This window comes from Sminthopsis crassicaudata, chromosome 6 (assembly GCF_048593235.1).
Source record: "Sminthopsis crassicaudata isolate SCR6 chromosome 6, ASM4859323v1, whole genome shotgun sequence".
Taxonomy (NCBI): Eukaryota; Metazoa; Chordata; class Mammalia; order Dasyuromorphia; family Dasyuridae; genus Sminthopsis; species Sminthopsis crassicaudata.
This window is the reverse complement of record NC_133622.1, coordinates 106,455,987-106,480,395: the sequence shown is the minus strand read 5'-3', so window position 1 is coordinate 106,480,395 and position 24,409 is coordinate 106,455,987. Positions and strand designations below refer to the sequence as shown.

General features: G+C 33.9%; 2 protein-coding genes across 6 annotated transcripts in view; one reads left to right on the top strand and one right to left on the bottom strand.

Moving 5' to 3' along the window:
- The window catches only part of CFAP96 (cilia and flagella associated protein 96), a 70,834-nt gene extending 60,728 nt beyond the window's left edge, over positions 1–10,106 (bottom strand). For 2 of the 5 annotated variants that reach the window (XM_074274969.1, XM_074274971.1), the window contains exon 1: positions 2,625–3,083. The gene's annotated coding sequence lies outside the window, so the exon portion shown is untranslated. Of the gene's footprint in view, positions 1–2,515; positions 3,098–8,535; positions 8,592–10,006 lie in introns of those variants that run through there. The other 3 variants (XM_074274968.1, XM_074274967.1, XM_074274970.1) reach the window with 3 other exon arrangements.
- UFSP2 (UFM1 specific peptidase 2) lies at positions 3,137–24,198 on the top strand. The gene is made up of 12 exons (XM_074274966.1): positions 3,137–3,248; positions 7,610–7,688; positions 8,210–8,393; positions 9,378–9,444; positions 9,734–9,891; positions 10,310–10,502; positions 12,608–12,754; positions 17,151–17,315; positions 17,790–17,914; positions 19,896–19,972; positions 22,284–22,408; positions 23,843–24,198. Exons 1-12 carry the CDS (start codon positions 3,246–3,248, stop codon positions 23,927–23,929), a joined length of 1,410 nt encoding a protein of 469 aa, XP_074131067.1. The 5' UTR covers positions 3,137–3,245; the 3' UTR covers positions 23,930–24,198.
- Positions 24,199–24,409: the final 211 nt, after the last annotated feature.

The window sequence follows — 24,409 nt, the reverse complement described above, 5'->3', positions numbered from 1 at the left end:
AGTCTAAATAATACCCTTTGGCTGAAATGTTAAGGGAGGGAAATAAGAGATAAGACTAGAAAAATAAAGTCATCCCAGTTTATAGAAGTACTTGAATATCTGTCAGATGAATCTGAACTTAACTCAGTTGTGAGGCAATAGCCACCAAATAATTCTGAGAGAAGCAACATGATGAAATCTTCAAATAAGAAAGATTACTCTATCATCAGTTTCTTAAAGCAAGGTTTCTTAAAGTTTTTCTACTCCTGACCCTTATTCACCTGAGAAATAGTTACATGGCCACGGCTATATAGGAACATAAAATAGGAATATACAAATCAAACTTTACTCTTAATAAATCACAATTTCATGACCTCTTTAGGGTTATACATTCAGTTATACAATTCCATTTGGCATTGTGACCCACAATTTAGAAAGTTTTGATATAAAGGACATTAGACAAAAGGGGAAGAAATGGATTTTAAAAGACCAAAATGACATAATACGTCAGAGGGGTACTGATAAAGGATTTTACTACAGAGCAGTCAGGGGAAAGAAAATGAGATAGATGATAGTGATATTTTATGAGGCAGAGGACAGTTGAGGAAGAAAAATTAAAAGTTTTAAAAACAGGAGATTAGATGAGCAAAATGATGTGATTGTATCACTGACAGAAATAAACTCAGTTGGTTAGGTATTGAAGCAAAGATAAATGAACTCGGGCTAGGAGGTGTTAAATTTTAAGTGCCATTGATATCTCCATATAAGAGTCCACTCAGTATCAGAGTTGTGAGGTCTGAACAAAGTTCAGGTGAGAAATCAAGGACAGAGACAAATTAATCTGAACTCACTATTAATGTCCAACTTGAAGAACTATCTCACCCACAATTTAAATCTAAGCACAAGCCTTTTCAACTTTTTGCTCTTCCATCACGGAAGTTAGTTTTTAAGATAGATCAGAACAGCCCAGTCATGCTTTAATTTATATAAGCATATTAGACCATATTCTTACAATCCTTTGAAGGAAGATGAAGGATCTATCACCTTTTTTGTGAAGTTAACTTTTATTAACTGTGTGCAATATGTCTAGAGTGGTCTTTTGTTAAATTTACTGGGAAAGGAGAGAGGATTATTTTAGTTTTTCCCCTCCACCACTAAATTAGGATTAAAATTTACAAAAATTAAAAATGTATCAATACCAATCTTTAAGGACTTACAATCTAATAATACACACTTAATACATATGTGATACTTGGTAAAAGAGAAAAATAGACAAGAGCTGGATGAAAAAACTTTAGGAAGAGAAAAAGATTATTTTTATCTGTGGGGGATTAGAAATCTTCATGAAGGAGATGACTTTTTGTGCTGAGCTTTGAAGAAAAAGAATTCCGAAAAGCATAGATGTGCGGGGAAAGTGTTCCAGGTATAGGGGTGGGGCTTGCCCACATATGCCATTACATGAAAGTTGTTTCCCTTGCTTTGAAATTAAACTTTTGTTCAATTCCAACTGGAATTGTCTAGCCTACTTTGTTCAGTTCTGGTACCCACAGGTTAAAGGCTGATTCCACCAGGTTGGCAAGGGGACAGCCAACAAGCAAGTATGTACGTGGGACTGCAGGACAAGATTGGCATATGGACTAGAAATCATAGTTACTAGAAATCAATGCGTGATTTATTATTTTGTTGATTGTTTGGATTTATTTAAAGTGTTAATAATTCAAATTAAACTTAAGTGTTGAGTCCGGTTGTTAATACTTAATAGCACATCCCTGTATTGCTTTGGAAACCATTTCCTGAGTTTAGGGAATGATATCACCAGACAGGAGGCCTGTCAATGGAAGTGGAAATATTTTTATATAGTATTTACATAGCACTTTAAGCTTTGCAAAGTGCTTTATGTCCATTATCTTATTTGAGAAACAAAGACTCCTGTCCTGTAGCCATCTCAAATTCATTCCCGGCCTGCCCATTGACTCTCACTTCAAGCTTTCGCGTTTGTGTACTTTGCAATCACTTATGCAGGGTATGGGAGATCCAATTTAATTGACTCTTGAGGAGTCTAGGTAACTGGTAACTAACTATAAAGGGAGTGGCGCCAGCAGAACAGGGAAAGGAAGAAGAAAGATATTAAACTTAGTTATGAATATGTAGAGGTTGGCGGGTTGGAGTATGAAGGGCATGTCCATACAGCAATTAAAATTTGTTGGGGATATATACATTCGGGGAATATCTGCAAAGACTTGCTAGGGTCTTTGAATCTGTTGCTTGTGTTTTAATAACCTTATTCCAATATAGCTGGTTTCCTTAGTAATGCTACGTATTTTCTCTTATGATTAAAAAAATTTACTCTAAGAAGTGATCCTGACTGCCAAGTGAGCAAAACCAGGTCGGGAAGCCGAGGGATGGAGATAACTGCATGCAACCAAGTGGAAAAGAAGCCGAAACAGGACCTTGGCAGTTGCCCGCACTTGGGGGCCGGAGGATGAGGGAACCCCAGAGGGACATCAATTTCTTACAAACAGAGAGGATTGATTACCAACTAAAATGTTGCTCAGAGGGTGGTCAAAGCAGAACCTGGAACCCGTAGGACAGCACTCGCCGTACACTCCCACTCTCCTATCATTTAAAAAAAATATTAAAACTACCTGTTTCACAGGTAAGGAAATCGAGGCAAAAAGCAAGCAGTTGGAGTTGGGAGGCTCTCGAAAAACCCTTTCTACAGCGAGCGCCGTCCCGTAGTCCACGGTGGGGCAGGCTGGAGTGCAGCTAGCAATGCCCGCCTGGCCCGGCCCGAGATGGAAGCCCCAGAAGCGGCGTCAGAAGGAGCACAAGTGGCAGCAGCCGCTCGCTCACCAGAGCCCGACAGTCTAACTCCGAGCGGCCCAGGGACTACGGTAGCGCAGGACTCCACGCTTTGTTGCGCAAAATTACCCCGGTTCTAGGAGGGTCCATTCCGAACGGGCCAAATACAGAACACGCCATTGTAAGCCAGAATTGAGAGGCAGCGCGGGAAATTTGAGGGACGTGGAAAAGCAACGGCAAAAAGAATCCCAACAGCCGGAGAGATTCGGAGATCTCGGTTCAAAAAAACTCTGCGCACAGAAGGGGAGTCGCCCCCTTGGGTTCTGAAAGAATGGAATGATCTACCGCCGTGCATCTTGGGTGTTGTAGTCTTTTCCCTTCGTGCCCGCCTATGTTTTCCTATTTCCGGCCCCTTCCTTCTTGCATCATACCCGGTGTTTCGTGCTTTAGGGTCTTCTCCCGACATGGTGAGTCACCTAAACGTGCCCAGCTGCCCAGTCCGGCTGGAGGGAGGCGACGGGGGCAGTATCCGGGGTCCCGAAGCGGGGCTGCGCCGCCGCCATGTAACTCTTCACGCGCCCCTGCCTATCTCCGGCTGGGAGAGAGAGTAGCAGCTGGTGCCCGCCACCCCCCTCACCCCCATCTCCACTCCCCCCCCCCCCCCCAATCCCACTGTCCCTGCTCCTGTCTGGACAGTGGCGGGGGGAGAGGACCTCTGAGACTGCCCGAGCCAGGAGGGAGGAACAACTTCTTCCCTTCCCTTGAGGAGCTTCATTTTACCAGGGGTGGTCCTGCACTAAATTTTGAATGGGGCAGCGGATGGAATACTGGACTTTCGATCAGGGTTGCCGGTGCACAAGACCCGGGTGCCTCAGACCCGAGGCAAGTCACTGCAACTTCCTCTGCCTCCGTTTTTTCATCTGTGCAATGGGCATAAATAATACTTTAATCTTGGGATTGTGAGGACCAAAGGAGATCAATATACAGATAAATATCGGTGTCTATACATGCATAGTATGTAGAGGTGCATATGTGTATATGTGTATGCACATAGAGAGCGAACATGTTAACGTTTGTAAAACAATATATGCATGCGTTGTAGTACATACATGTGTATATATATCTAGCATATGCTTGTGTATTCACATGTATGTGTGCATACGTGCATGTGTCAGTGTGTGTATATGCCCATAAAGCTGTCTGCCTATATGTGTATACACATACACACACATACACATGTAAGTGTTTGTGTACCTGTGCTCATGCCTCTATATACATATTCATACACATTCTCACACAAGTGCATATATATAGTTTTACAAACTTTAAACTCTGTAATGTTAGTCATTAGTATTCTATGTGACAACCCTTTTTAATTCTTAGTGAACCAGGAGTAATCCTGATTCTGATACTTAACCTCAGTTTCTACTTATTAGTTGGGTAACCCTGGCCAAAAGTCACTTACTTTCTTTAAGGCTCAAAATTCATTATTTGCAAAATGGGGATTATAATAGTACCTACCTTACAGGGTTCTTTTGAAGATTAAATGAGGTAATGTTTGTAAAGTGCTTAGCACAGTGCTTGGCAAGTAAAATTGTATAAATGTTAGCAATAGTGGTGGTGGTGATGAGGATTAAAGGAGGTAATTGACATACAGCGCTTTGCAAATCTTAATGTGCTGTATGAATTCTTATTACTGCTATTGTTACTCTTATGTTATGCTAATAACTGATATTTACATTATGCTTACTAGGTGCCAGGCACTGTGCTAAACTTTCTGCAATTTTAGTTATAATTTTTCCTTACATCTAAATCCTCCCTATTTGCCTTCAAGCCTCAGTACTTATCTGAAGCTTCACTAAAATTCATTATGTCATAGATTTTTTGAGATTCTCAGAGTTGGAAGGTATCTGTCAATAAAATATATATTAAGAACTTACTACCCATGTGCCAAGCTCTGTGCTTAAAGCCTAGGGATACCAAAAAAAAAAAAAAAATCAAAAAATGGTCTCAGAGATTGATATAATTAAACAGAATCTCCTCTACAGCAGCTTTGGTAAGTGGTAACCCAGTCCCTATTTCAGCTTCTGCATGATGGGGACATAATTATCTTCTAAGAGCACATTTCATTTCTTGCCAGTTTTAATCGTTAGGAGTATTTTCCTGACAGTAACCACAAATCTGCATTTCTTCCATATTCACCCATTGGACCTAGATCTACATCTCCTGGAGCCAAGCTAAATGACCTTGATCTCTCTATGACATAAAGAACTTTTTATGTTTTTAAGAACAGATATGGTTTGCTATTAAATCGCCTTTCATACTAAATATACCCTGTTTCTTTCAAATAGTTCTCTTGGGACATGGTTTTTAGCCTATTCAACATTCTATTATATCTCCAAAGGAACCATTCTAGCTTATCTTTGTTCTTCCTAAAATGTAGAGCCCACAGCTGGACATAGTATTCTGATTAATCTGTTCAGGGAAGAGGATACTTCCGGGTGCTTCATTCATGCATCATCACTTGCCTATTAGAGATTCCAAACTGGGTATTCCTGAAACATTTCCAAATCAGCATATCAAACTCTGAACTCATTCTCTTTCCCCCCCAACCTTCCCCTCTTCCACTTTCCTATTTTCATCAAAGGCAGTGCCATCCTTCTACAATCATAATATTAATATTAGCCTCAATTTCTCATTCTCCTTCACCCCACTATCCACTCAGTTGACAAACCTTGCTTTTGCTACCTTCACATCTCCTGGGTCCTATTCCTTCTTCCATTTACACAAGCAGCCCCTTATTTCATGTCCTGACCACCTCTTACTTGGTAATTCTACCAGCTTTCCAATTGGTCTCTCTGCCTCTACTCTCTTACCATTTAAATATATTTCAAAATCTGCTACTAAAGTGATTTTACCCAAATCTGGATCCAAACATGTGATTCCCTTACTCAAGCAACTCCAGTGGGATTCTGTCTTTAATATAAAATATAGAGTTCTTTATTTAGCTTTGAAAGCCTATCATACAATTCCAATAGACATGGGATAGAAAATGCCATCCGTATCCAGAGAGAGAATTGTGAAGACTGAATATGAATCAAAGCATATATTTTCACTTTTTTTGTTTCTTTATTTGTTTTTCTCTTGATTTTTCTTTCACAACATGTCTAATATAGAAATGTTTTAAAAGATTTTACATTTATAACCTATTATCAGATTACTTGTTGTCTTAGGAAGAAAAAAATTGGATCTCAAAATCTTACAAAAATGAATGTTTATCTCAGTGGTACTTGTCCCAGCAATTTCAAAAAGGAAATAAAAAAAAATCTCACTTAGAAAAAAAGAACAACTTTTGCTGTTTCTTCTTCTTCTTCTTCTTCTTCTTCTTCTTCTTCTTCTTCTTCTTCTTCTTCTTCTTCTTCTTCTTCTTCTTCTTCTTCTTCTTCTTTTCTTCTTTTCTTCTTCTTCTTCTTCTTCTTCTTCTTCTTCTTCTTCTTCTTCTTCTTCTTCTTCTTCTTCTTCTTCTTCTTCTTCTTCTTCTTCTTCTTCTTCTTTTCTTCTTCTTCTTCTTCTTCTTCTTCTTCTTCCTTCTTCTTCTTCTTCTTCTTCTTTCTTCTTCTTCTTCTTCTTCTTCTTCTTCTTCTTCTTCTTCTTCTTCTTCTTCTTCTTCTTCTTCTTCTTCTTCTTCTTCTTCTTCTTCTTCTTCTTCTTCTCTTCTTCTTCTTCTTCTTCTTCTTCTTTCTCTTCTTCTTCTTCTTCTTCTTCTTCTTCTTCTTCTTCTTCTTCTTCTTCTTCTTCTTCTTCTTCTTCTTCTTCTTCTTCTTCTTCTTCTTCTTCTTCTTCTCATCTGTTCTGTTCATTTAGGACCTAGCCACATATGCAAGGGGAAGTAATTCTCTTTCTTATAAACAAAATAAAAAACAAATAGGGAAAAAATTCCAAGACTAGACTGAAAGGCTCTCCAGAAAGCTGCCCAGCTCCAGGAAAGAAATAATAAAGGATTTGCACTGTAAGAAAGCTTTCTTTCTCAAAATCCATTCTTACAGTACCAAACTCTTTCTTACTCAAATCCTGGAAGATTCAACAGGATACCCAACAGGATATAAAATTTTATATATATATATATATATATGTAAGTTTCTAAGCTGAATACTGGGGATATAAAATTATAAGTATGATCCGTGCCTTAATGGGGCTTCAATTCTAATAGGAGAGATAAGGTAAATATCCATAGGTTTATGCAAGGTACATACAGAGTGATATCTTAGAAGGGAATCCCTAGGATTCTAAGAAGTGGGGATGAGGAAGAAGAGCATTTCAGGCTTAGAGGAGATCTAGGGCAAAGGAATGGAGAGATAGAACAAAAAAGAAAGGAGAGCTGGAATGTCATATTTGAGGAACGGAAAGAAGATTGGTATCTGTGAACTGTAGACCGTTAGAGCCAAACCCTTTTACTAGAAAATAGCAGCTGTGGTATCTTCATATTGGCTAACATCTTCATCTGCTGCTGCCTTGGGGGGCATAGATTTATTCCTCCAAAGATTTTCAAGGCAAGTCTTATAGTAGCTTCATTTTCAAACCTACTGAAATATTGGTTTTTGCTTTGCACAGTGGAAAAGTTTAGGAACCACGAATGATATTCAATAATAATAGACTTGTTTCTTCTGTCACTTTCAGACAAATGAAAGTTTTCTTAAGTCATTCTCATGTTTCTGAGAACTTTACTTTAGAAAATAGTGATTTAAAGCATTCTTGATTGTGTGTAAAGTGTGGGGGTGTTTGTCTTTTGGGGGAGTCTGAAACTGATTTTTGCTTTTATTTATTCAAGGTGATTTCAGAGACAATGGATTTGCTTTTCAGAATAAGGGGAGGCCTTGATCTAGCTTTTCAGCTAGCTTCTGCTGATGGTATGTCTGGAAACTCCCTACCACCATTACATTGTGATTAGAAAAAAGGTGATAAGCCCCTTTTGACAGAATCTTGCTACTGAGTATCACTACCCTCATGAGTACCCTACTCTTCAGTCACTCAGCAAATATTTATTACTACGTGCTTATGCTAATTACCAGGGTTACAAATATAAGCAAAAACTCTGAGTTTTATTCCAGTAGTGAAGGGGAAAAGTGGGAAAGTCCAAGTAATGAGGAGTAAAGTCAAGGATGAAGTAAAAAAATTGATTCCTGAGCCTGGAGTCTTTGAGTTTCCCATACACTTTATAGTATTTGCTTACTTGTATAAATGTTGTATGCCCCTGGCTTCAAGGAGCATATATTCTACTGGTGGGATATATTTTCTTATATGTAGTAGGTGCCTAATAAGTATTGAATTGTTGAAGTTATCACTGTAATAGTTTTTTGGTTAGGATTATAGGATAGGAAAACCATTAAAGAATTCTCTTAATAATAGCAAGAATATTCTTTTAATTCAGATATTTCTACGAAAAAGGCATTAAAATATGTATTGAGTGACCTTTCAAATAAACTTTCATCAAATGCCCTTGTCTTCAAAATTTGCCATAGTTCAGTGTACATATGGCCTAACAGCAACATGAACACAGTTCCAGCAGAACTAACTGACAATACTTCTTGTAAAGAAATACTACGTTTTATTCAGTGAGTATGCTCTAATGTTTTTACTGATACCTTTTGTTTTTATATCATGTTCATTCCTGAATATGTACCTCCTTCCTCTCTAATATTGCTCCTTCCTTTTTAGTTAAGATGAAAAAACGACAAAAAGTTCAGAAAAACTCACCTTTTGACTGTGTTTTAACAATCCATACAATTTTCTGTACCCATAGGCCTCCAGTTCTGCAGTGAAGGGGAAAATGTACATGTTTTTAGTTCCTCTTCAGGGATAATCATGGTCATCATAATTACAGTTTGATTTTATTCTATCCATTTATATTATATTATATATTGTTTTCCTAATTCTATATATCAGTTCATATAAATCAGTTCTTGTTTTTTTTAATTTCTTCATCTCATTTCTGATATCTAGTAATATTCCATTACATTCATGAACCACAATTTATTTAGCCATTCTATAGTCAGTAAGTACCTACTTTGTTACTGATTCTTTCCTATCACAAAAAGTGTTATCTTGAATGTTTTGGAATGGATGGGGCATTACTTTCTACTTCTTAATTTCTTAGAGTATATGGCTAGAAGTGGGATCTTCGGGTCAAAGATTATAGACATTTTAATTACTTTTTAATCCTAATTTCAAATCGTTTTCCAGAATGATTGGACCAACTAACACCAAAATCATACAACCTGCAACTCCTCTGACTGTGTCCAACTTTTGTTATGGTTGCCAAATTTCTGGACATGAATTGAAATTCACCTCAGTTTTGATTGATATTTCTTTTATGATTAGTGATTTAAAAGTAGTAACTAAGCCTTCTTTTGAGAACTGGTCATTGATAGTGTCTGGCCTTCAATCTAAAAAATTTCTCCCCAATCTTACTTAGTTTTGTTAGCTTCCAGTATAACTTTGTATCAGACCCCTATCAAAGATAACTTGATGCAGTGAGTATGTTTTAAAAATTAGCAGGAATAGTTTTAAATAATGTTCCTTGCACAATAACATTTTAGGTTTGAGCAAGAAGAGGATACAAAACGAAGATTCACCAAAAAGAAAGATAAAAAGTTACAAGGACAGGTAAGCTTATCACTCATACTGATTAGAAATCTATATAATTGTTAGGTTTCCTAACTCACTTGCTTATTAATATGTTTTATCTTACACTTGTACGTCCCCCATATTTCTTTATCTTTTTACTTTAGGGACTTTTAGCTCACAAGAATTAATATCAGAAAGCTAGCTCACTTTGGTTTGCTTTTAAGTGTGATAATGATCATCAACAAATAGAAAGTTGAAAAATGAATCCATGATCTGAAATATGTATGATGGTATTACTAAAATTAATTTTAATTGTTTGTCTTTGTAGCTTCAGATAATAAATATAGATCTCATGTTGGAAATGTCAACTTCTCTAGCTGCTATAGCTCCCATCATTGAAAGAGAAAGTGGAGGTCATCACTATGTCAACATGACATTGCCGGTTGATACTGTTATATCTGCAGATCCAGAAGAATCATGGGGAGTGTAGGTCTTTTTGCCTCATTTTTATAAATATATTACTCCACCCACTTCCTGCATTAATCATGGACTTGTATTATTGTTTTAGAAACAAGAATTGCGTAATAAACTTTGGTTTTACCTTTGATTAGAGACCAGCCCAAGAGCCTTCCTTGGTTAAAAGAAAAAAAAAATCTGTTCATATTTCTTTCATTATTGTGACTTTGTTTGAAATGCCACAAAATCTGTAAGTAAATAGAAATCAGTTGATTAGGTCATGTGACTCTGTATTTAATTCACACTTGATTTATAGACCTTGGAAATCCAACAAATACTTTCAGATTTGGCTAACAGGAATGTTGAATTTATCCAATTCTAGCTATTTTTTAAATCATTGCTACTGTACTTTTATTTTAATACTTAAATCTTTTTCTTCATTTGGTAGAGTTCGAAGTCGTCTAGTAAATTCAGTTCACAGTCAACTAACTGATATGGAGAAATGCATTTTAAAGTACATGAAAGGAACATCTATAGTAGTCCCTGAACCACTGCACTTTTTATTACCAGGAGAGAAAAATCTTGTAACAATTTCCTATCCATCAGGAGTTCCAGATGGTCAGCTACAATCTTACAGAAAGGTAAAAACTATTAATTAGTGTTATGGGCCAGAACTTGAAACAAGGTGCTAAGTCAATGGAATTGATAGTGACAATAATTATCTAATTTAGCATGGTGCTTATCAATTCTCTAGTTCAGTATATGTACTTAGTACTTACTATAGTTCAACAAGATTCATACCTTTGATAAGAGAGCATATATAAGCTAGGAGCCTCAACCAGGATTAGTCAGGGAGATTCAGAAGTCAGAAAAGGCAGGCAGGAGCTCAAACTCTGGGAACCAAGATTAGACTGAAAGGCTCTCCAGAAAGCTGCCCAGCCCCAGAAAGGAGATAATAAAGGATCTGCATGGACTATAAGAAAGCTAACCGGGGTGCAGGAAAGGAGACAATAAAGGATTTAGACTTTAACTCCTGGCTGTGCTTGTGGTGATTACTGAACTGAAACTATGGCTGCCTCCAAAGACCCCAAGAAAACCTCAACAGAGAATATTACATTTTAGAGAGAACATTACAAATTAGGTCTTGGGAACTAGACTCAAGCAGTTCCTAATTTAGTTAGGGATGCATTGAGATAACACATGGAAACAATTTATATTTGCATTAATGCTATTTCAAAAACAATTATCAGACTATTAGTAATTTGTCAGATAATTCAATGCATAAGCAAAGCAATATGCTATTCTGATTTTCAATTAAAATACAAATTGATGTGCTAAATCCGTAACAATAAATTCATTGTCATTTTACTTTTTCATATTTAACATGGTCTTTATATTAAAAGACATTCTTAGAGTATATCAACATTATCAGATGATTTCACTCTTCCCTGTAGTAAGATTCTAGTAAAGAGAAAGACAGAGACAGAAAGAAAGAGACCTTCTGTCTTTGGCTAATGCATGTGCTTAATATTAATAGTGGCATTACCAGATTTGTACCATTTAGTGATTTTTTAAAACTATAATTAGAAATCGTTTTGCAGAATTTGGACAGTTCTAGCGTGCTGTAATGAGTCTATCTTCCTGCAGCTCTTCCAACAATTTTCCATTTTCATTTTTTAGCATCTTTGCCTTGGGTATAAGATGAAACTTCAGAGTTGTTTTATTTTTTTCTTATTAATGATTTGAAGCATTACTTCATATTGTTATTAATAGTTTCTTTTTCTTCCTTAGAAATAATTTTTGATCACTTACACTAATTGATTTTAAATGATGTAAAGTATGGATTAGCTCCCTAGAGGCCTCAGGATCAGCCAGAGTCAGGATAAATCAAAGTCCTTGGTCTTTAGGAGGAGAAGTGAAGGCAAGCAGCTTGCCAAAGATGTATCCTGGATTCTGGCGTCCGGAATCTCCAGCCTCTCCTCCTCCTCATCCTGCTGCCAAGTGACTCTTACTTCTCTCCCTCCACCCTCCAATCCTTGCCTATGATTATTGTACTACCAAACATTCAGCAGGCACCCATGATGAGGAGAGCCATCATCCAAATATATGCTAATAGAGCCATTGTCTCACATCAAATAGGTAGCCTTAAGTGCTCTCTTGTTTGATTCAGAGTTTGAGCCCTCTACAAAATGAGTAGTTTTAAAATTACTTCTAAATATCTCCTAGTAGTAATTTTCAAAATTCATTTAACTAGATGATATTTGGGTGATTCATAAATTCACTAAGGGCATGAATCAAGAATTAATTTGTCCTTGTTTCTGGCCTTAGCAGAGTTATTTTATTTCCAGAAAATACTCAATATTTACTGGTTTTCATTGAATTTTGAACTTAAAATCCCTAGATGTTTTAAAATAAGATTCTTTTTTTGACTATCAATATGCGATAATATGTATTTAGTCTGTTTGTGTTGATTATTTTAACATTTTCTCAGAATTTATATGAAGCCTTTTTTTATATTTTATGGATGTTATGTAGTTCATGTGTGGGTGCTTTATAATTATTATTAAAAGATTTTATCATTTTTTTGTTTATGAAAAACTTTTAAGAATGAATATTTTAAAAGCTTTGTAAATCGCATATAATTATTTTTCATATTTAGTATCATTTTGGATTTGAATTTATTTGTGGATTAAATTTAAAGATTTATCTGTATCTGTTTCTTCTTATTTAATTGCCTTTCATCTAGGAATTGCATGACCTGTACCACCTACCTCATGATAGACCATATTTTAAAAGAGCTAATGCATATCACTTTCCAGATGAACCATTTAAAGATGGGTATATCAGGAATCCACATAGTCATTTAAATCCATTGGGATTGGAGTCTGGTATGGTGAGTTGGTTTGTAGAAATATAATTATTAAAATTGTAATAATTTTTAAAAGATCATTAATAGAATAATAGAATCCTATCAGTATCTTTAAAAACATCAATATTTGCATAATTTTTTCTATTCATAAATTCTTATTTATGCTATAATGTTTTCTGGGCTGGATATAGAAGAAATCCTAAAATCTGTGACAACACCTCAGAATATTTGTTTGAATGAGGAAAATCTTAAGAAATGTGATGATTTAAAAATCTTTTCTGTCACATGATGTTTTCATAGCACTTTTCATCTTGATCATAAGCTAGAGCATTTGGTCATTTTGCCTAATATTATACTCTTATTTCATGTATGTATATATGTATGCATATATGTGTGGATATATGTCTTATATCCCATAAGGACATTAAAAGCCTTTTTAGGACAATATCTTTTATATTTTGTAGCTAACATAGCACTAATGTACATAATAAGGAATTGATGAATTGATTTTAGTTGTGACATATTCTGTGCTTTGGAGGAGATTTTGAAGAAAAAAGGCTGCCTAATTATTAAATTTCACTTCTGAAGGGAGCAGCTTTTGTAAAGATTGAAGTGGAAATGCACCCCAGATGGGACCATAAGAAACATAATCTTGAATCTTTTTAGTTAGAAGTTTATTACTAGTTCTTCATGCTCTACTGCAGATGGTATTTTTACACCTCCAGATGTTCTGTCCTAAAAAACCTAAGACCTTGACAACTTGATAAACTTAAAAGAAACACTGTCTTATTGCTGTCTGGGAATGACACCTTTAGAGTGATAACTTTTACCTCCTCTTTAGAATAGAAATTTCTTTTATTATGACAAATGTATCAAGAAACATTTTGATATCTCTCTCTTCTTTCTATAAATATGTGGCCCTGAGACCACTCATTACTGACCCCTCCCGTCTTGGTGTTGGGGGATCAGTTCTGGCCAGTAATTAACACTCTTAAAACTTCATTATTTTGGCTGCTCTGCGTTTTCTCTGCTTTGGAGTATCTATGCATCTTCTAAAATAATTCGTTAGATATTGGTATCCTCATAAAAGACATATTACCAAGTACTTTCTAAATTTGTACTAAAATAGACCTAGAATGTTGACAGTACTGGATATTAAATAGTAATACCAGCATATATGTAAGGTTCTTTTGATGGGAGTTATACAGAGCAAAATATATATCCTTTTCCCCACAGTTACTTATAGAATCAACAGATCAACACAGGCATATTCCCTTTTTATTTTAAAGTTCCTTTAAGCTCAAGAGATTTTTTAATTTCAGTGTTTAAATTCAGCCCGCTTTGGATTTTATTCCATTCTATACACCATGCAATCAGATGTCAAATTAACTTTTAATATATTTGTGTCAACAGAAGTTAATCAGAAGTGCAAAGAGAATATAGACATTTGAGCCATAATGAACTTTATCTGGTTCAGAAAATTCAATCATAATTTTAGTAGCTATCCTTGATTTTATGTTATCAACATTTTCACATGTATGAAATTGGGTTAAGTATCATCAAGACAGTTATCTAGGAATTTATATACTTTAGAAGCAGTGAAGATGGTTAAAGTAATAATGAGTGGTGAGGAAGGGAGAAGCAGATCTTTTATATTTTCTATAAAATATTCAATTGTCAAAATGTTGAAATTCAGTACATTATAATTGTCATGCCCCTGATGGATTCACAAAAATTAATAATACTCTTTTTACAGATTACAAATATAAAGATGAAATATTATTCACTATCCTTTATGAAGCAAATATGTATTTATTTTTAATACTAGGTAGAGACAACACTAAAAATGAAACTAAAAGACCAATTTCACAAAAGAGTATAAGTACAAAATACTAAATGTAACATTTTAGCCAGTAGTTTACAAGCAATACATTTTGAAAATTTTTTATCATGATCAAGCAAAATTTATGCCAGGCATGTAACTGAGAGTTATCAGCATAATAAAATAAGCTCCAAAATTCCATATAATTATTACAGTGCAGAAAAGGCCGTAACAAAAATAATAAAAGTACAACTTTCAATCATAATAAAAAAAAACAAAAACAAAAATGAAGTACAAAGAATAGATAGAGAGACTTTTTTCCTTAACATAATATAAAGCAGAAGTTAAGAGTTAACAGAGTATGCAACCCAGAAGTGTTGGAAGCATTCTCCCTAAAAACATGTACAAAGCAAAAATGCCCACTCTCACCCCTATATTATTTTAAATAATATTGGAAATTTTATAATTTCTGTAAAACAAGAAAATATATCAAAGCAATTAACACCATAAAAATTATTTGCAGATAACATAAGATAGCTAGTAAATCCACCTACATTAATGAAAAAAATTAATGGAGACAGTAAATTCAGCAAAATACAAGAGTAACAGGCAAAAATACCTGCATTCTTATTTGCTAGTTAATAATAAAGAGAAAAAATTAAATATAACCCCACTTATATTACATAATTAAGAATTAACCTACCTAGGCATATGTGGGACTTTTACATAAGAATAAGTATAAAAGTTTAATGACTGAAATAAACAAAGATCTGCATAACTACAAGGACACCCAATATTCATGAATGAATATTACTCATTTAATAAAAATGACAATATTTACAAAATCAGTTTAGTTTTTAATGTATTATGTGAATAAAGAAAGAATCTGACTTTGTCAAGTATAATGAATTCCTTGTGTGGAAACTTCACCAGTGCTGACAGCAACCCATATATGATTTAGTAAATAAAAGGTGTAGAGAGTTACTTGCAACATATAATAGTGACTGAACTTAAAGTCACAGGATTGCTAAGTGTGAGAGACAAAATTTGTATTTAGCATTTTGTAGTTCTAAGCTCAATACCCTACATTTAATATAAATTCATTCATCTTTTACAATCCTAGTAACCCTTTCTTCCATTTGAGTTATGCTTCTTATTAAGCCTCTAATCCAATTGCAATTCAAATATAAAATGTATTGCCATCTAATTTTCCCAGATATATAAATGATGAATCCTTCCCCCAGTTTTCATTTTCTGTAGGTTAATCAGGCACCAGTATTATATACACTTTGTGATGTATCATGTAACTATTTTTTGCTTTTCTTTTTGTTCATTTGTAGGGTTTTTTGGCCAATACTAGATCGTTCTAATGATAATTTCATTATAATAAGTGTTAAAGTCAAGGAGTGAAAGATCACTATTTACCAGCTTTTCTCTTCAGTGTCTCTCTTGTTATTACTACTCACTTTTTTTTTTTTTTAATTTACAAACCATATGTATGGGTAATTTTTCCAACAGTGACTCTTGAAAAACCTTTTGTTCCAAATTTTCCTTACCTTCCCCCCACCTCCTCCCCTAGCTCACAGGTAGTCCAATACATGTTAAATATGTTGAAATACATGTTAAATCCAATATCTGTATATATAAATATACAGTTATCTTGCTGCACAAGAAAAATCAGATCAGGAAGAAAGAAAAAGAAAAACTGAGAAAGAAAACAAAATACAAGCAAATAACAACAGAGTGAGAATGCTATGTTGTGCTTTACACTCTGTTCCCACAGTCTCTTTCTCTGGATGTAGATGGTTCTCTTCATCGCTGAACAAGTGGATCTGGTTTGAATCATCTCATTGTAGAAGAGAGCCATGCACGTCCATCAGAATTGATCATATAGTCTCGTTGCCATGTGTAATGATCTCCTGGTTCTGCTCATTTCACTTAGCATAAGTTCATGTAGGCCTCTCCAAGCTTCTCTGTAATCATTCTATATTATATCCATTCTCATTTTACATGAGTTTTTCATGAGAAAACCCAAAGAAGAAGGGCTGAGAGGCAATGGTTCAGTGGAAGGAATGTTAGCTTCCTTGTTAGAAGACCTGGGGTTAGCAAACTCTGCTGCTATTATTTGTTTGACCTTGGCTAAGTGGTTTCTTTCCTTTTTTCCCTGACATTTAATATTTTACTTTTTTCTCACTTATATGTATACAAAAAATTTTAACATACATTCTTTATAACAGTTTTTGTCTCCATGTTGATTTCCTCTCTCCTTTTTCTCTGCCCTCTCCCCCCTCAGAGGGCAAGTAATTTGATTTAGATTATACATTTTAAGGCATTCAGAATATTTTTATTTTAGCCATCATGTGGGCAAGTGATTTCAACTCTAGGCTTAAGTTTCCTCATCTATAAAGTAGGTGATGAAGTGAGGGGAGGAAGGACAGGATGAGACTGGACCATATCATCTCTATCTTATTCATTCCTGTCTAGAAATGCTCTACAATTTATCTTGAGCATCATAACTTTCACTTTGAAGATGGTACTTAATGTAATGGTACTGATGATGGTATTTTTACCCTGTTATCTTTTTTTTTTTTCACACAGATTTCCATAGTCCAGGGCATATATGGCTATCATCATTATATGCAGGATCGGATAGATGACAGTGGCTGGGGCTGTGCTTATCGGTCTCTACAAACTATTTGTTCTTGGTTCAGACATCAGGGATACACTGACAGGTCCATTCCAACCCACCAGGAGATTCAGCAGGTAGAGAACTCTTGGTTTCAAATTATACATTTCAGACTTATCGAGGATCCTAGCATTAATTAATTAATAATACTACCTCCTTGTAGTAGAAATATATTTCTGTTTTGAAAAAATCTTATCTTTTGATAATTTTCTAAGAGATATAAAAGGAAATAAGTACCCTAAATTTTAATCCTACAAGCAGCTGAGTGAGGTAGTAGTTACAGTGCTAGACAAAAGTCAGAAAAACCTGAGTTCAAATCCAGTCTTAGATATTTTCTATATACAATCTTGGACAAGTCAGATAAACCTCTGTCTGCCTCAGTTTTCTCATCTATAAAATGGGGGTGATAATAGTGCTTGACCTTCCTAAGTTGCTTTGAAGATTAAATGAGATAATATTTCTATAATGTTCTATAAACCTTAAAGTGCTATATAAATGCTATTATAATTTTTGATATATATTTTATTTTTTCATCTGATGGCAAAATAAAGGCCCTTGTTGATGTGGGGGACAAACCAGCAACATTTGTAGGGTCACATCAGTGGATTGGTTCGATTGAGGTACAAATGGTTCTAAACCATTTGATGGGAATAACTTCAAAAATATTATTTGTCAGGTAAGAATACTACATTGATTATTTGATAATGGTGGTTTTTTACCCTAAAGAATAATTTATGAGTTGTATGTCTTTAATCTGTAGTAAGATTAAATTTTTGCTTCCTTTTCTTATCCCGCCCCTTTTCTGTTGTTTTTTGAATCTTTTTTCTCTTTAATCTTTATTTCCTTTTGATTAGGTTTCATGGGATTTTTGTGCTTACAAATGATTTTAATAGAAATATGTATTTTTTTGTTCGAGGTCTGAGAGAAATTTAAAAAATATTAATTAAAAGTGGTTAATATGACAGTAATAGAGAATTTTTCTCTTTAGGACTGGATTCACTAAAAAAAATCTTGAAAAGGAAAATGCTCATCCTGTAAATTTCTATATTTAGTTGCAGCTCATTTTGTTAAAATAGTCAGATTATAATTCATAATGTGGCTAAAATATATTGATAAAAATTTATATAGTCATATATTATTTGATGTAGCATAATTCCACTTATTTTATTGTACATATATGAATTTCATATTATTACTTCATATTCTATCAAATTTTTTGACAGCTTCCATGGTGATATTTAATATCTTGACTTCTATATTCTATAAATCCTAATATTCTAATTTTGTTGTGTTTGGTACTTAAATTGGCTAAGATGACTCGTGCAAATAAGTAATAGCTTTCCTAATAGTCAAATGTGCAGTTCTATTATGTACAAAAAGCCTTTTTGTCACATTGCCCTGATCTTTATCATTTTTAATGTCATAGAATCATAGATTTAGAATTGAGAGGATCTTATAATTCATCTTCTTTAATCCCTTTATTTTACAGTTTATAATGTCATTATATTATTGTCATAATCTACTCTAACAAACATTGTTTAGCTGATTAACCAATATAATTTCTGTGGAATTAACCCCTTCATGTAAACATGATGTTTTCACAAAATTTGTTAAGCACATTAAGATGGCTTTAAACTTAAGTTTAAAGTGGAAAAAAAAAGTTAAGTCCTCATCAAAATCTTAAATACCAAAGTAAAAAAAACCATCTCTTAAAAAAACTTAGTTACAAGAAAGAAAGGAAGGGAAGGAAGAGAAGGAAAGGAAAAAAGGAGAGAGGGAGGGAGGGAGGGAAAGAAAGAAAGAGAAAAAGAGAGAAACAGAGAGAGAGAAAGAAAGAAAAGAAAGAGAAAATAAAGAAATCCATCCATGATTCTAAATGGGGATCTCAAAAGCAGGATATAAGTCCCATGGCCCAGAAGTAAGGATCTTTAAATTCATTTATAAAATCTTGGTCTGTTATATATGATACTAGAAGCAGAGAATAGATTTTCTTGTCATTTTGTCAACATGACCTCATAAACTTTTAATTATAAAAATGTTTCAAATACTTCTTTGCTGGCCAGATAAACTCAATTTCTACCGCTATCAAGGTGAGCTGGAATTCTCATAATCCATCATGGCTATTTCAAGATTTGGTTCTCTGACTAGAGAAATACAAAGTTCCTTTCTGACACTGTCAATGTAATTGGTCCCTGACTACCTGGTACTAGTCTGTATCCTCTTCCAAATAGTCTTCCACAAGAACATTATAAAGTAGGTCGAGTGGTAAACATAGAGATATATTTTCACATCTGTATTTATACTCTCTGAGAATTCCTCTCTTGTCCTTTATTTGATGAAAGACAACATGGTACAATAGAAAGCGTTCTGGATGTGGAGTCAGAGGGTATGGGTTAAATTCCAGGTCCTTTCCCTTAAGAGTTTTGACTTCTGGCATATTGTGACCTCTGCCATTTGTAATTGTCCTTATTTAGAACTAAAAGAATATTACTGAATGTTTTTCTTAGATGTTAACCAAAGCTTCCACCTGGCTTTTAGGTTTGTCAACTTTGTTATTTTTCCCACAAATAAATTGTTAAAATATTTTTCTTTAATGCCTATTATCCAAACTTGGAATTGAAGGTTACAGATCTCATGCAAAACTGTCTCTTTCTTAGCCAAGGTTCTGAATTAGCTTCTCAAGGAAGGGAACTTGCCAATCATTTCCAGAATGAAGGAACTCCAGTAATGATCGGTAAGGTTTTTGGGAAGTGTGGAGTGTTTGGGATATAAGATGCATGCCAACATTAAGCATATTTAATTATAAGAGACTTTGAAATAAAGATAAATGATTAATTTTCTTAAAACTTTGTTGAGAGTAATACTTTGTTATGTGTAAAAATTCTCACCAGAGTTTTTTGCATGTTTAGAAGATATCTCTGACAGTGAATAAACTTGTTAAGTATTATCCAGTATTTTATCCACATAATAGATTGCAGTGACTAGGAGGATTTTAAAGAGATAATGTCCTACTCTTTGGTGATAGAGCACTTCAATGAACTTAAGTCATTTGTGTAATCTGTTGGTCAAAGTAGTCAATGCTCTCTTGGGCAAGTCATAGTTACCAGAACAAGGGAAGTGAGGATTCTGTTCTCTTCTGCCTGGGTCAGAGACTTTCTGGAGTACTATCTTCAGCTCTCAGCAAGATACCTTAGGAACTGTTTTAATTGATCAACAAACTTTTAAGTGCATATATATATGAGTGTGTGTGTGTGTGTGCGTATAATATATATATATACACATATATATGTATGTATATGTAGATAGATATAGACATATATGTGACATAAGGAGATACATATGTACATAGATGGACATATATATGTTTAAAGCCATACAGAATTGTATGGTTCTGGTTAGCTTTCTGAAGGTCTCAGGACATGGCTTGGTTGCAGCAGAATAATCACCACAAGGATAGTTAGGGATAAAATCCAGAATCTTTATTATCTCCTTCACCTGGGGCCCAGCTAAATTCTTGGAGACAAGCGACTCCAGAACACTGAATAAAGTGGTCCTTATTGGGAGATACAGTGACAAGTTATATTGTACTCATCCTCTATTCAGATAAAATCTAATCTGTAATACATTCTGACATATATAAACTCACTACTCCAATTCTCATTACAGAAATGTAAATGCAACTTTTATTAACCTGTGTCAAATGGCTTCTGCCTTAGTATATGGAATGTCAACCAGGGATTCAGAGAACCCTGTTTTAAATCTTACCTAACATTTACTAGATGTTAGCCTGAGAAAATCACCTAATACTTCTAAATCTTATTTTCTTCATTTACAGAATGGAAATTAACATATAGAAATACATATTGTTTAGATAACCAGATGGAAAAAAAACAGTTCCCTCATATCATGTAAGAATATATTCAATCATACAAATCACATACAAACACATATACATATATACACACAAATTTTCATACATGTATATATACACACACATATATATATATATATATATATACCCATACATAAATGAATGAGTGAATGTTTATTAAGTACTTAGCATCTGCCAAACACTGTGTTAAGTTTTGAGCATAGAAATATAATATGCAAGATCCTTTACCTCAAAGAATTTATATTCTAATAGGGAAAGATAATAAATATGAGAGCTGAGAGCAGGAAGTGTAGATGTTGAATGGGTTGATGTATTACTAAGTTAGAAAGGATACATAGGTGATGGTTGAAGGTGAAGCATTTGGAAAAGGGTAGGATGATGATGATGGTATTTTGGTAGTGAAGATGAGTGGTTATTTGACTGAACCTTACATCCTCATAGGCCAGTAAGTTTCCCAAATTTTCTTACCCTGCATTCAGAATCTAAACCAAGATAATCCTCTACATCCATTCATTTTTTTACTATTTCAGATGGTAAAATAGCATCTTTCCTATAACTGTTGTATGGAACAGAGAATAAGGACATAAATCTGTTTCCTAGTTGCAAAGAAATGTCATGTGAAGAATGATTGTGAGTAAAATGATGATTATGTAGAGAAGACTAAAGGGGGAAACGAGAACTGTCTTTAAATATGTAAGGAGATTATTACATAGTAGTAGCAGAAGACAAAAGTATAAACATGAACTTTAGAAGGAGTTACATTTTAGCTATACCTAAGAAAGGACTGCCTAGCTCTCTGAGCCATTCAGTGTTATGACAGGTTGCATTGCAGCAGGATTTTGACCATTTGTCAGAAATATTGTAAAAGAGATTTCCAAACTAGTTATGGTCAGTTTCACAAATAAATTCTTTGATTGATTGAGTTAACAAAAACAAATAAAAGTAGACATAGTAAAGCATCAATTTAGGTCTGAATTTAAAAAAATAAATGTGGTATTTCTGAGTGTGCCTTATGTTCCTGTAGTCTGAACATGTAGGTTCTGTGATTTAAAGCTGCTTTGGATAACTTAGAAAACAAAGCAATTCTTTAGTTTGAATGTAAAGTTAAAGATTATTTTTCAATTTATTTCAATTCCTGTTTCCTTTTCTATAGGTGGAGGAGTCTTGGCTCATACAATACTAGGAGTAGCCTGGAATGAGATGACAGGGCAAGTAAAATACTTGATTCTAGATCCTCATTACACAGGACCAGAGGACCTGCAAATCATTTTGGAAAAGGTAGGTAATGTAGATGAAGATAATTCTAAAGCAACATAAATCAGATAACTAGGACTTGTGGTAAAACATAACTTTCTCCATCCTACAAAGAGGAAGCATATGCTGTCAAATGTGATTAATACAATTGTACTACTTTGTTTCAAAAGAAATTTCTGCATGGAGGGATATTAGGAAATGATAGTAATAGAGAAAAAACTAAATATTTTCCAAAATAAAATAGAAATTAGATATCTATTTAGAACTTAGTCTTGTAAAGAATCCAGAGCCAGGAAGAGAAAACAAGTTATTTAAGAAAAAAAATTGGGCTTTAAAAGTTGATATTTCTGCTGTTAATATTACTGCTGGAGGTGACCAACTTCAAATATGAGTTTTTTTAATCTTGAAGGAGTAAAATGTACTTAAAAAATAAATTTAGACTATTTTTATGAACATTTTTTTGGAATTTTAGACTCAATGACAGATATGAATAGAAGGTACCAAATAATATCCTTTAAAAATTTCGAACATTATAATACTAGAATTTTTCAGCAATATTTCAGTTACTGCCCAAATTACAACATTCATTTTTTAGATATATAATCTTTAAATTTATCCAACTGTATTTATACCTGAAAGACAAGGAATCAGAGGAATCAGACCAGAATTGAATGTGGAACACAACAGATTTTAAAGAATAAAAAATTAATATCATGCCAAACTGAGAACTGGAAGCTGTTAGAACATTTTCAGTATTTAGCCTAGTAGTGGTATAGTTAGGGCAAAGGATATGCATGAATTTATAGCTCTTTGGATACAAATCTTATCTTTTGGTCATTTATCAAATTTTTTTTTTTTTTTAATAAATTTGATTTAGTTCCTACTGTTTGAAAAACGAGACCTTATCAGAGAAACTTTCTTCAAAATTCTATTTACTGTTATTATTGCTAACTGTATTTCCCTCCTTTCACCATCTTGAGGGCCTTGTTTCAAAAACAGACAGCAGATATACAAGAAAAAATGAGTTCATGCTTTTCTGTTTGAATAGAATCGTGTCTGTGAAGAAAAATTTTTGCTGGAAATATCAGTTTTAGTTTACTGATGGAAAGAATAGGTTGACTTAATAAGGGTGAAGGAAATATTGAACACTGTCTGTAAATACATATTTGTGTGATATAACAGACTACTATAAAATTCCAAATATGTTTAAATAATTAATTACAAATACATTTTGATTTGTTTCTTCTGGAAATTATTGTGTAACTAAGGAAAATACTTAGTTATTAAGTATATTGGGGTTGACTTTAATGAAGTTTAGGTAAACATTACCCTAAGTATAAGTTCATAACATTTGTTGACAACGACTATAATACATGAACATTTGGCTTGTTTCCTGGGATTTGGGGGAGGTTATTGGAGCTAGACAATGTGACTGGTTTTTTTTATCCTTTTATCCAGGGTTGGTGTGGATGGAAAGGTCCAGAATTTTGGAAAAAGGATGCCTACTATAATCTCTGCCTTCCCCAGAGACCTAAAGTTATTTGAAAAAATCTGAGTAGAACCAATATTTATAACAGAGTGTAGGAAGCATGAGTATACTTATGTAAAAATAAAGTACTAACTAAATATAAAAACATAAGGTAGACAAATGTATATAATAGCAATTTCAATGTGGAAGTTTAGTTGGAATACCAAGCACATACTGAGTACAAGGTACTCTGGTTATTCTTAACCAGATATTCTGGTTATTCTTAACCAGATATTCTGGTTAAGAATCAATGTCAATGCTACAATAATTAAAGAATGATTAAAACTGCTTTTTCATCATTTATCATTGAAGTCTTTAGAAAATGTATAAACAAAACACTAACAAAATACTTATATTTAAGTTAAAGACGATATAAAGTTGGAACACATACAACCAAAATGCAGCATACCAAAAACTATGCAAATATAGGTATTCTTAAAATGATCTTCATGCAGAAGAAAGTTTTGATATCTTGCTCCTTCTTAGAAGAAGACGAG

Coding starts and splice junctions, on each gene's coding strand:
- UFSP2 (XM_074274966.1), top strand. Junction 8,394..9,377: donor GAAATACTACGTTTTATTCA/GTGAGTATGCTC, acceptor ATAACATTTTAG/GTTTGAGCAAGAAGAGGATA. Junction 12,755..17,150: donor TGGGATTGGAGTCTGGTATG/GTGAGTTGGTTT, acceptor TTTTTCACACAG/ATTTCCATAGTCCAGGGCAT.